This window comes from Syzygium oleosum, unplaced genomic scaffold (assembly GCF_021117445.2).
Source record: "Syzygium oleosum isolate NSW1041296 unplaced genomic scaffold, Sole_v2.1 Sole_v2.15, whole genome shotgun sequence".
Lineage (NCBI taxonomy): Eukaryota > Viridiplantae > Streptophyta > Magnoliopsida > Myrtales > Myrtaceae > Syzygium > Syzygium oleosum.
Window position 1 is genome coordinate 7,863,042 of NW_026607499.1, and position 13,133 is coordinate 7,876,174.

The 13,133-nt window shown below is 44.0% G+C and overlaps 1 protein-coding gene across 1 annotated transcript; it reads left to right on the forward strand.

The window, feature by feature from the left end:
• Positions 1-244: 244 nt before the first annotated feature.
• LOC115675579 (nuclear pore complex protein NUP98A-like) lies at positions 245-4,975 on the forward strand. The gene is made up of 6 exons (XM_056318216.1): positions 245-490; positions 2,042-3,439; positions 3,631-3,851; positions 3,931-4,285; positions 4,471-4,758; positions 4,836-4,975. The coding sequence occupies exons 1-5, from the start codon at positions 346-348 to the stop codon at positions 4,746-4,748; spliced, it is 2,397 nt and encodes a 798-aa protein (XP_056174191.1). The 5' UTR covers positions 245-345; the 3' UTR covers positions 4,749-4,758; positions 4,836-4,975.
• Positions 4,976-13,133: the final 8,158 nt, after the last annotated feature.

Here is a 13,133-nt window from a genome sequence, read left to right on the forward strand (position 1 = left end):
ATAGTACGCGTACGATAATGATTCGGCATCTTAAAAGTTCTTTGGACCACGGCCTTTCAATTTCTGAGGAAGCTGGAAAGTTTCAGATTAGAGATGTCTTTAAGGTAAATTGAAAAATAAAAAATCTCGAAACATGTTACTTTCTTGATGTGTTGTCGGTAAAATTAAAAGTTGGAACTTGAATTTCTTTCTCGTTAAGTATGTATGCTTGTCTTGCTTTATAATGTCTTTCGGTGTCACCTTCTTTGGTATGTCAATCTTGAACGCTTTCTACAGCTTTTTGGGCAATCATCTAGCAGTCCATTTGAGTCCCAATCAGTCTTTGGAACTCTAACGGGGAGGTCCATGTTCGGTGGAACTTCAACTGGTGTTTTTTCTGCTACTCAACCCTCTTCGCCTTTTTCCACTATGCCTGCCTTCGGTGCTTCATCTTCACCATCTTTTGGAACTTCAACACCCGCTTCTGGAAGCTCTTCCTCAGGTTTTGGTGGTAAGTGACCAGTTGTTACCCTCCTGATCATGAGGAACGTCTGAAAGTGAGCATATAGATAGGCATTTGATACGGCGCTCATTGTTTCTTTGATATGGGAAGAATATTTGGAATTGGATTTTGATGGCCTAGTTTTCAGACAGATCATGGGACAAATTGACGAGTATGTTGAACTTTGTTCTATAACTTAGTTTTCTCTGCTTGGCAAATTGAGAGGCGAGAATGATGGTAATTAAATTGCAATTCCAGCACAGCAGAAGCCAAAAGGCAAGCAACTTGAATTATGGTCAAGGAACGCAAAATGACACATAAGCTCAAGGAAAGTCAGAAGGAGGGCAGGCATGTTTCTTTTGTTTTATGTACCTATGCATGAAATGAGCGCAATCAAGATGAGAACTTGTCTAGGATGATTTGGGCATGTGATTTGCTTTGACGATTCCCCTAAAAATGTGGCTAAACATTTAGTGATGTGATGGTCGAAACTCTTGAATTCAAGTTATGATGGGTGCAAAAGTATAGCTAAATCCACCGAATGTGATCAGATTTATAGGTTGTGGTCTTTGGACGCAAGTCGAACAGTTTCCATTTGTGTCATTCTAACTAAGTACAACATATAATTTCCTTTTCTATGTTCATTGTATGATATGCTTCTAAGTTTCCTTTTGCCAAGTTCATTGTGTCATAGGCTTTTTTATATCATGAGAACATTTGATCTAAAGTCGAGGAAAAGATATAGTTAAAGCACAGCCGGTAAAAGAATTCTGGCATGTACAAACTCCATGTTAGCTAATGCTGTTGTGAAAGTTGGAAAACACTCATAATGAAGATAATTTATTCAGTACAAACGAGGGCTTCAAGCTTGCAAAGTGTGGAATAGTGTTATTCCTAAATGGGTTCAAGGCGAAGAAACTCTTGTTGAGTTTTTATTGGAGCATAAGGTTTTTATTTTTTATTTTTGAGAAGATTTGACTTGAAAGAATGTTAAGTTGTCAGAATTGGACCGTTGCAAATTATTGGTTGATGGCTTTGTTTTCCTTTTATCCACAGTGGTTACTGAACACTTGTGTAGATTAGAATGTCAAGAGATAGTTGTTTGGTTAACTCCGATTGTGTTGTGTCAAGATATATAATTCAGCTCTAGAGTTGATTAGCAACTAACCGTAGCAAGCCTTGAGCTTTACCAAAATAAATTTGACTGCAACCGCCTGCTTCACATGACACCTTGCCTAATATTGGCTGATGCTAGTTATCTTAAAAGGCGTTGATATAGTACTTTAGTTGCTTCATTCGATCAATGCAACCTCCCCACTGATAAGATAATCCTTTTACCTTTCTTTGGTGTAAGTATGCATTTTAGTGACAATTTGCTTTCCGTAACTCTGCTCCAATAGTCAGTCACCTGGCTATTTACTTTAAGAGTTATATTCCTCGCTGAAATAGTAGTCAAATTTGGATGTTTATTCTTTTCAATGTACAATTGCAATTGTTTATCCATTTTTCTGGTTTACAAGCTGAGAGTTTTTCTTCACTAATAGTCTTCTTTTTTAACAGGATCTTCTCTTTTTGGACAAAAGCCTGTTTTTGGTGGGATTGGTTCGACCACTCAAACAAGTCCTTTTGGAAGCACAAGTCAGCCAACACAGCCAGCATTTGGGAGCAGTGTTTTTGTTTCCTCCCCAACCTTTGGTGCATCAAGTCAGTCAGCATTTGGTTGTACTAGCACTCCTGCCTTTGATTCTACCAGTACCCCTCTATTTGGAGCTACTGCTCCTGCCTTTGGACAAGTAAGCACTCCTGCCTTTGGCGCTACAAGCACTCATGCCTTTGATTCAACTGCCACTCCTCCATTTGGTAGCAGGGGAACTGCATTTGGCTCATCAACTGCCCTAATATTCGGCACCGGAAGAGCATTTGGGACTTCCAGTTCACCACTTTTTGGATCTTCAAGTACCCTTGCGTTTGGCACATCCAGTACTCCTTTATTTGGTGCTTCAAGTACCCCTGCTTTTGGTGCATCAACTAACCCAGCTTTTGGTACTTCAAGTGCCCCAGCCTTCGGTGCTTCCAGTACTCCAGTTTTTGGTGCTTCTAGTAGTCAATCCTTCAATTCCAATACTCCAGTTTTTAGTGCTCCGAGTACTCCAGCTTTTGGTGCCCCAAGTATGCCTGCTTTTGGGGCTTCTAGTAGTCCATCATTTAGTTCCATTACTCCAGCTTTTGATGCCTCAACTATGCCTGCTTTTGGGGCTTCTAGTAGTCCATCCTTCAGTTCAAGTACTCCAGTTTTCAGTGCTTCAAGTACTCTAGCTTTTGGTGCCTCAAGTATGCCTGCTTTTGGGGCTTCTGGCAGTCCAGCCTTCAGTTTAAGTACTCCAGCTTGTGATACTTCAAGTACTCCAGTCTTTGGTGCCTCAAGTATGCCTGCTTCTGGGACGTCTAATACTCCATCTTTCAGCTCTAGTACTCTAGCTTTTGGTGCTTCATGTACTCCAGCTTTTGGTGCCTCAAGTATGCCTGCTTTTGGGACTTCTAGGAGTCCATCCTTCAGTTCAAGTACTTCAGCTTTTGGTGCCTCAAGTATGCCTGATTTTGGGGCTTCTAATACTCCATCCTTCAGTTCAAGCACTCCAGCTTTCGGTGCTTCGAGTACTCCACCTTTTGGTGCTTTGAGTAGTCCATCCTTAAGTTTCAGTACTCCAGTTTTTGCTGCTTCATGTACTCCAGCTTGTGGTGCCTCAAGTAAGCCTACTTTTGGGACTTCTAGTAGTCCATCCTTCACTTCAAGTGCAACAGATTTTGGTGCCTCAAGTAAGCCTACTTTTGGGGCTTCTAGTAGTCCATCCTTTGGTTTTGGCTCTTCTCCTGCTTTTGGCCAATCAACCAGTGCATTTGGTGGCAGTCCGTTTAGACCTGCATCATCCCCTTTTCGATTCGAAATTGGTAGGTCTTGTAAAATGAATTCATTTTACTTGAGGAATGTTTTGGACTACTATTGTCTTCCCCTTTTCCACTCGGAATATCAAACCTGCAAAAAAAAAAGTGATCGATTAAATTTTATGTCACGGTTTACTATTTTAGCCATTGCAGTGTACTAGCTCATCAAAAAATTTGATATTTTCTCATTATTTGTCATGCAGGAGCCCCGACGCCAACTTTTGGATGTAGTGGTTTTGGGCAATCACCTTTTGGAGGTCAAGGTGGGGGAAGTAGAGTGGCACCATACACACCGACAACTGAGGCAGATAGTGGCAGGGGGGCTCAACAAGCTGGTAAGCTAGAGTCACTATTGGCAATGCCTGTGTATGAGGATAAGAGCCATGACGAGCTTAGATGGGAGGATTATCGATCGGGAGATAAAGGTGTGGCCCTCAGATTGTTCCTTCCATCTAAGTTTTGGCTTTAGCTGCATTGACTGTATGCTTACCTGGCATAATTCGCAGGGGACCGATTCTGCTGGTCGGTCTGCAGTCTTTGTTGGCTTCGGTGCACCACCTTCCGCTCCTTCACCAGCATTTGGTCAATCATATCCTTTTGCTTCCACTATAACCTCCAATCCATTTGGTGCTTCATTTACTCCAGCTTTTGGTGCCTCAGCCATACCTGCTTTTGGGGCTTCTAGTATTCCATCCTTCAGTTCCAGTACTCCAGCTTTTGGAGCCTCAAGTGTGCCTGCTTTTGGGGCTTCCAGTTGTCCATCCTTCAGTTTTGGCTCATCTCCTGTATTTGGCCAATCAATCTCTACATTTGGTGACAGTCCATTTGGACCTACATCATTCCCTTTTGAGAACCAAATTGGTGGGTCTTGTAAAATGAATTCATTTTGCTTCAGGAATGTTTTGGACTACTGTTGTCTTCCCCTTTTCCACTTGGAATATCCAACCTGCAATCTATTAGATTTTATCTCGTGGTTTGCTATTATAGCCATTGCACTGTACTGGCTCATTCGAAAATTTGGTCTTTTTGCAATATTTGTCATGCAGGAGCTCAGGCTACAACACCTCATTGGAAAATTTGGTCTTTTCACATTATCTGTCATGCAAGAGCCCTGGCCACAACACCAACTTCTGGAAGTAGTGGTTTTGGACAGTCACCTTTTGGAGGTCAACGTGGGGGAAGTAGAGTGGTTCCATACACACCAACAACTGAGGCAGATAGTGGCAGTGGAATTGAGCCAGCTAATAAGTTAGAGTCACTATTGGCAATGCCTGCATATAAGGATAAGAGCCATGAGGAGCTTAGATGGGAGGATTATCAATAGGGAGATAAAGGTGCAGGCCTTAATATGTTCTATATAAGTTTTGGCTTTAGCTGCATTGACCGTATGCTTACTTGGCATAATTCTCAGGTGGTCCAAATCCTGCTGGTCAGTCTGCTGGCGCTATTGGCTTCGGTGCTCCTCTTTCAACTCCTTCACCAGCCTTTGGTCAATCATCTCCGTTTGCTTCCACCAGAGCCTTCAATCCATTTGCTTCTACACCCTTTGGCAGTGCAGGGTTTGGATCCTCGCCTCCACCTAGCATTTCACCCTTCGGTTCTTCAACAGCGTCAACTACACATCACTTGTTTGGATCAACTCAAACTCTTGCATTTGGTGCCAATTCATCTTCATGCATTTTTTCTACATCTGGCCCCTCTGCATTCGGTTCATGGCTATCGAATTTCAGTTCTGCAACTATGGCGTGCACTCCGTTTGGCTCCGGTTTAACCTCTCAGTCCTCCCCATTATTTTCGTCTACTACGCCGTCCTTTGGCAGAGTGGCTGCGCTTGCGGACAGAGCACTTCTACTTTGGACAGGCCGCGTCTCTCTTTGGACAGAATACATCTCCTTTTGGTCGGGCGACAAATCATTCCTTAGGCCAAACAAATACATCCCCGCATTTAGCCAAAAAAAAAAAAAATACATCCCCGCACACTTAGCAGTGGGCTTGGGGAATCTGAAGCACTTCTTCACTGCTTCCTTGTACAACTCCAGCTGGATTCAGTCAGATTAATGTAAGTTAATCTTGAGTTAAATTCATGGAAGCATCATAAGTGTAGTTTCTGTTATTTGCAGTTTTGTTTCTTTTTGCGTTCTTGTTGAGTCTCACTCCTCTGGCTACTTTATTAGGCTTAAACTCGTTCTGAATAAGGTCAAGTTACAGTGCTGTTTTCTAGAAAGGTGGGTGGAGTTGGGTCCACTTCTTCTCTTTTATTTTAGAGATTGGTGGTTCCCTCCCTTTACATCATTCTAGTGACTCACTCCCCCAAGAAATATCTAGAATTCTTTGGAGAAAAGAGAGGAGGTGAATCTTCACTTTGCTGTTTTTAGTTAGGGACAAGACTGTTAAATGATTTCTTTTGTGTTTGAACCCGTTTTTGAGCGAATCGCGACTTACATCGCAGCTCAATCAGGCAGAGGGGATCATAAGGTGTGGGTTTCTTTCTTTTCTGTTGAATTTTCAGTTGCCAAGATTAATATGTAGCGAAAGCGGAAACTGCTTTATAATAGTATTTACTGCTTGGACGACATTCTCATTGTTCTTCTCGTGGACATAAGTCACACTACCATGCAACCCTCACGGCATTCAGTTCCTACGAGTCAACAATGGCAAACTGATGATCTTTAAGTTTGACAGCTTTTAACAATAAAACAGATATCGAAGGTAAGATGATCACTCAAACGACAAGAAAGATGCTCCTGCAAATTGAAAGAAGATTCAAGGGAAGAAACTTGCCCTGCCACGAGGAACTGCAAGAGGAACACTCAGCATTACTTTTATGCGCACGAACTTTGCTTCTCCTTGAAGAGTATAAATGCCTAAACAAACAAAGAATAGAGCAGAGTCCTATCCATCTTACCATAATTCTACGAAAGGGCACGACCCCCGAATCAAGATACGCGGCGAGGAGAGCTTCTTCAATCCCACGAGTAACCGTTCTTCGGGAGGCTGGTGGCAATTGGATCAAACAAGAATGAAGTGCGCCCATCAGTCGTATCCTTTTATAGGATTTTGCATGCTATAGCACGCATAGGAATTACGATAAAATGTACTGCAATCGCGGATAAGCTCTGGTTGGTCATTAGTGTTATGATTAGGCACACAAGGAAATAGAGAATAGATGTGAGAAAGAGAAATCGAGACCAAATATTTTATTTTGGTTCACTTCTAAATGAGGGCGCTACATTCAGTAGAGGATTTCACTATAATTAGCATATCCGACCTCTCTGTCACTACTCTTAATTATAAAAGAAAGAGATTATAGATAGACAGCGGTTATTCATGGGCTCAAGCCCAAACTACCAATAAAATACGGGCCCAAACTATAAAAGCCTTCTGGTGGCCGGGGTGCTACCCCTTGCAACCCCACCGGGGTGGCCTCTGGACCACCGTGCCTTCTTATCAATAGGAAGTATAAATCATACCCCAACAATTAAAAGTCTCCTGTGATGAGAGTGACGATATCGAACCATCTGGTATACGATGATGCCTTAAAAAGCAAACAATAGGTGGTGTCAAAGCATAAATAAATCGATCAGCACTTCATACATAATCACGCAGCTATCATCACCGCAAGTGGTGCACAAGAGAATTTATGCAGTGATTTATGTTGTGTCACTATGTACATATAATAGTTTAATTCATCTAAAATACGTTCTTGCCTTAAATATGGATACTAGTGTCACACACCACTTCATCAAAATTTTTATATTTTCTGAAACTATTATTAATTTAGTGACACATATAAACCTATTGCATCCAACCATCTCTCAATCATTTTTTTATAAAAAAGATTATAAAGTTTTCTTCTAGTTCCAAGTAAGGTTTCTGTATAGTACATACAAAGTCTATATACTTGTAACTGTTAACTAGTTATTTAAATCAATCGAATGGTGTTATTAAAATACTGTAGATATAAATGGCATAGTCAAAGTTTTCAATTCCGATGGTGATTCCTTATTTAATTTCTACGAATAATTCCTACATTAAAGCAATTACAAAAATTTCCAGTAGTTTTCTTCTTCTTCTTTTCTTAGTTTGATTTAATTTTTTTTAGAATGTTAAAAGAATTATTTTCTATTTTGTCTTGTTCTTAATTTCCTTTTCGCCTATTTTTGAGATCGATAAAGGGCTAGGAGCTATTAGTAAGAAATTTATTGCTCAATGCATTCGATCTCCATAGATAACTTTCTTGTATAATGTTCCCCATATTATATTATAATTGGTTAATATCACGAAAAACCTTAAACTGGTACACCCATGACAAATTTACATAAAACTAACTTTTTGACCACAAAAAATGTCAAACCGGTATACTCGTGACAAATTTACCCTCCGTTAGTTTTCGTTAAATTTACCGTCAAATTTCTGAGTTGGATGACATATGGCAGTTTACGGGTGTACCAGTTTGGGGTTTTACCCTTCGTTTGTCACAGGTATAACAGTTTGTGATTTTTCGTGGTATTGATCCAATTTAACGGAGGGTAAATTTGTCAGAAATGTATCAGTTTGGGGTTTTTAGTGGTCAAAAAATTAGTTTGAGGTAAATTTATCACAGGTGTATCAGTTTGGGGTTTTTCGTGGTGAAAAAATTAGTTTGAGATAAATTTGTCATACGTATACCGATTTAGAATTTTTCGTGGTATGAACTATAATTTATATGAATTGTTCGAAATTTTTTTCTCTAGAAATATCCTTAATTAGTTATCAAGCTTGGAATCAAAGTCCTAATACTAAGGGCGCAAATGATAACCATTTTGTTTATTTAATTTTCTATTTTTCCGTTATCGGGAACAGATTTGGAACAAAAATCCGTTTGGTAACGCAATTTCATTTTTCTATTTTTGGAACAAATTTCTACTCGAGAAATAAGTTTGGAACAGAAATCAAAAGTAAAATTTTCTTACTTTTCTATTTTTGGACTATAAATGATAAATAAAAATTCTTTTCATCGCTAGCTCTCGATACTAACCGGTCGCTCACCTGCCGCCCTTCGGCCGCCTCCCACCACCGTGGTCCGTCACTGTCCTTTGCCGCTAGCTGCCTCTCGCCGCCGTCCACCGCTGTCTATCGTCATCCGCCGCCATTTGCTGCCTCTGGCTGTCCTCTACCGACCACCGTCTACCATCCTTCGTCGCTGTCAAATGCCGGCCGCTAGCCGCCTCCCGCCGCCACTGGCTGTCGTCCTTCGCCGTTTGCTGCCACCCAAGGCCGGCCACCTCCCGCCACCAGCCACCTCTGGCCAGCGGCCGCCTCCCACCGCCGGCTGCCGTCCTCCGTCGTTTGCCACCATCCAACGCCGGCCACCTCCCGCTCCCGACTGCCATCCTTCGCTGTTTTCGGCCACCTGACGCCATCCACCCCCTGCCACCAGCTGCCTCCAACCTCCGGCCACCGTCAGCCACTACCCGACACTAGCCATCTCCCGCCGCCGGCCGCCATCCTTCGCCGTTTGCGGTCACCCGACGCCGGCCACCTCCCGCCATCGGTCACCTCCCATCGCTGTCCTCCACCGTCTACCACCACTCGACGCCAGCCATCTCCTGTCACCGGCCACCTCCCACCGCTGGTTGCCGTCCTCCGCCGTCTGCCACCACCCGACGCGGGCTACCACTCGTCACCGGCCGCCTCCCACCGCCGGCCGTCGTCCTCAGCCGTTTGCCACCACCCGAAACCAGCCACCTCTCGCCGCTGTCTTTCGCCGTTTGCTGCCACTCGACGCCGGCCATCTCCCGCCACCAGCCGTCACCCACCGCCGGCTGCGATCCTCTGCCGTTTGCCACCACCCGACACCAACCACCTCCCGCCGTCGGCCGCCTCCTACCACCGCATGCCTGCCTTTCGCCGCCTCCCGCCGTCCTCCGCCGCTCGCCCGCTAGTCGCTTGGGAGGGAGAAATTTTCTGCCGTTATCAAACAAATTTCTATTTCAACGACAAAAATTTTGTGTCGTTATCAAACGCGTATTTTCACTTGAAAACTAATCCATGGAATATAAATGGAAAAATCTATTTCTGGCCAAAAATTAATTTCTGGAACAGAATTGTGACATTCCGAATTTCGACCCATTTTTGGGATTTATAAAACGTGTAATTCGTCAGTGTGCTTATAGTAAAATCTCGCCCGGGAACTGATCACTCCCGGTTATTGTTTTTAAAAATTGAGATTTCGCTAGAATCGCATTCGATCGAATTTGGCCGTTATTTAGAGCCCAAACTTTGGCGTCGAATTTCTCGGAATTCCGGAACGAATTTAATTGGGCGGTGTCGATATTAGTGTGGCCAATCTCGATATTACCTGGGATACGTGAAAAGTGAATTTTTGACCGGGTGCGAATTTGGACTGGTAGATCACCCTCACAGTGTGTTTTTATTAACACCCTTTTGGCCAAATCCTAAAAATATTAATTAGGATTTTTCGGGGACCGTCGGATCGTTTTTCGGGTTTAAACCGTGACCGTTGGATCGCGATTATTGCGATTTGACCTGTGCTTCTCTCTCTCTCTATCCTTTCCCCCTTTCCCGCTGACCCCTACGTCTGACCACCACCAACCCCCACCGACCTATCTCTCTCTCTCTCTCTCTCTCTCTCTCTCTCTCTCTTCCTTTTTCTTCTTTTTTTTTCTTTTTCCTTTTTCTCTTCTTCTCCTTCTTTCTTCTTCTCCTGCGTTGGCTTACCCCCGACGCCGCATCTTCTGGCTTCTTGCTCCTGCTCCTGTTCTGCCCGACCAGCCTCAGCCCAGCCACGCGCCGACGCCAGCCTCACCGCCGGCCGCTCGTCTGGTGCTGCCGCTCCGCCAACCGCCGCGCCACAGTCCGTCGTCGCGGTTGCTTCTAGCTGCTGGTTCCTGCTTCGCTGCTCCTCGCCGGCTAGCCCCTCGCCGGACTAACCACCGCCGGCTTGTCCTCGCTGGAACCAGCGTCGCTGCGCCTTCCCCCCCAGCCGTCGTCGTCCGTCCATCGCCCCGACCGAGCCGTGTCCGCCTTGTCCAGCCGCCGCGGTCAAGCTTCGCTCGCCTCCGTCGCCCGCCACCGCCGCCAGACTGAGCTTCGCCGTGCGTCGCCGTCCACCTCGACTGCCGTCGCCGGTTCTTTGTCCAGTCGTCGGGAACAGCCAAGCCACGCCGGAAGAGCCCCCATATGGGTGTCTCCCTCGCCCCGCGCTCGTTCGCCGTCTGTCCGTAGCCTGGGCCGAAACCGAACCGGAAGCCACCGTGGACCGCCCTTGTTGCCGCCGTCGTACTGGCGTCGTCGCCGGCGTTAGCCGAGTAAGTTAACCCCTAATCCCGTGTTTAGGGTGTTAAACTTGCTTAGGGTAGTTTAATTTATGTTTAGATTAGTATTTTGTTTGTTTTATTGGGTTTAAGTGATAGGTTATCCGTGGTTGTGCGATAGGTTATCGCGATTGTGGTGATAAGTTATCAGTTATTTTATTGTTATTGATTATTATGTTAAATCAATTATTTTCGAAATTTAAATATTATTTTATTAGTTAATAAATTAATTTCGAATTAAATATTAATATTTTATTATTAAATAATTAATTTCCGAAAATTAAATGTTATTATTTCGGATATTTTCAAGCGTTAATTGTGATGCCAATGTTGGATTTCGCCGTATAAGTTGGCGTATTTGGAAAACGGTTTAAATGATTTTGATTCGAGAAAGTATTTATGGGATTTTTGAAATTAAATTGAATTTATGATAAACTGTTTTGATCGGAAGTTTTTAAGAAAGTTTACGAGTTTTTGGCATTAAATTATTTTTATTGTCATGCCAAGTAATTGGTAGTGATGCTTTGTGATTGATAAACATGTTTAGCATCGAAGATTGCAAGAATTGAATGACTGTTTGCATGTGTGACCACTTGGTTTGTTATGCGGCATTGTGTGAGCACTATTCATGGACGCATGGGCTAATTGAAAAGATAATAATTGGCCGGTATGCTTGTGTGCTCGTGTGGTCACACGTTAAAGCCGTCTTGCTGTGTATCGCTTGACGTTGCCCGATTTATCGGATGCCTGGGGATAATCTGGAGTGCCGATACCCCGGATGCCTTGTCGCGGCCCGAGGCCGGACTTGATGCTCCTTACGGGATACCATCTTACTGTGTATCGTTTGATGTTGCCGTATTGGAATGCCGTCATCCTATGTATCGTTTGACGTAGCCGTGCCCGACGGGGCGGGACAGAGCCCGGTTTTTACCGGTAGACCGCCATCTTGCTGCGTATCGCTTGATGTGTGGTGGCCCCGAGGGGGCGTAATAACTGGAATACGTGTGATACTTAGTGCCTGATTATGTGGTAGAAACTGCTAGGCATGGTATGGGACGTGCCCAAGTGGATTCTATCTTATAATCGGGACACGCCCGCTTGTGATGCATTGATGCATGAGTAATTGATTTAGATGCTTCGAGTTTGCGACATATGCATTTCATCAACGTGTGTACCAAGGCGAGGTAAGGATGCCTGCGGTTGTTTAATAATGTGCTGTTGATGCTGTGTTGCCTGGTTAGGGACCCCCGTGCGAGTTGGCCTCCTAAGCGGGGCTTAGGCCGTTAACTTATTGAGATTTTATCTCATTTGTTGTTGTTAAACCTTTTTCAGGACCTTAGCTTGTCGTTGCTTCTTATGCGGTGTGGAGTACCGCGGTTTTTGGTTGGTCCTTGAGGGTTAGGCCTGGAAGCGATCTTTTGGATGGAGTAGATTAACCCTAACCTTTGTCTTTTTTGGCTTTTGTGAAAACGCCCGGAGTGGGCCTGTAAGTATGTTCCCGTGGGTTAATCAAGTGAATATTAAAATGGCTTTTGTTATGTCTGGTTTTCCTCTGCTATCCCCGATTTAATTATTGTCTGGGGATTGTTGTGTTGGTTATCGTTTCCGCTTGCGTAATTCAAAGATAAAAAGAAAAGGGTCGGCGACGAGTCCTGGGTCGTCGCATCATAACGACCATAGCGGGATGTCGTGCGCCCGCGGGGTTCGGGGCGTGACAAGAATGGTTATTATTCGCGTCCTAATGGGAATAGCTTATTTGCACAACATCTATAATAGAAAGGCTCCGCTTTAATGCATGTTCTGGACCACATGCCATGCCAGCGAGCTTCGCGCCACACGCTTATATAATCCCCTAGCTTCACTCATCGTCTCTGTCCTTCTGCCTTGGGTGGCTCCGATGCCTCTCTCTCCATCTTCCGCTCTACAGCAGCGGCGGCGGTAGCTCAGATCGAGGTACCTCCGAAAACCCTAACTGGCGCTGCTCCTCTGCCCGTCTCTCCGCTGTTTTTGCTTCATGCTGTGCGTGTTTCTCGTGAGATTTTGTGGGACCATTGATAAAAAGGTTAAGCTATCATGTGAATGCATGGATCAATATTTAAATATTCTAACGATCCATGCCTAGTACTAAGTGTGGATATATTTAATTGGGGAAGACAAACAAGGTCCGGAAAGAATCAGGATATGTGGGACCACTCCAATTGTTCTAAAAGCATATAAGGTTTTGTGGAACTATTGTCAACTGTTGTATAAGTTTAAGCCATTAAATGAATGCGTAATTTAATATTTAAATATTCTAACATTCTTTAGGATTAATGGGTGCTTGGGTTGAGGAGCTGAAGGCTCTGTTAGTGTTGGCCCCTCCGCTGTTATTTTGCTGCATTGGCATTAAGATT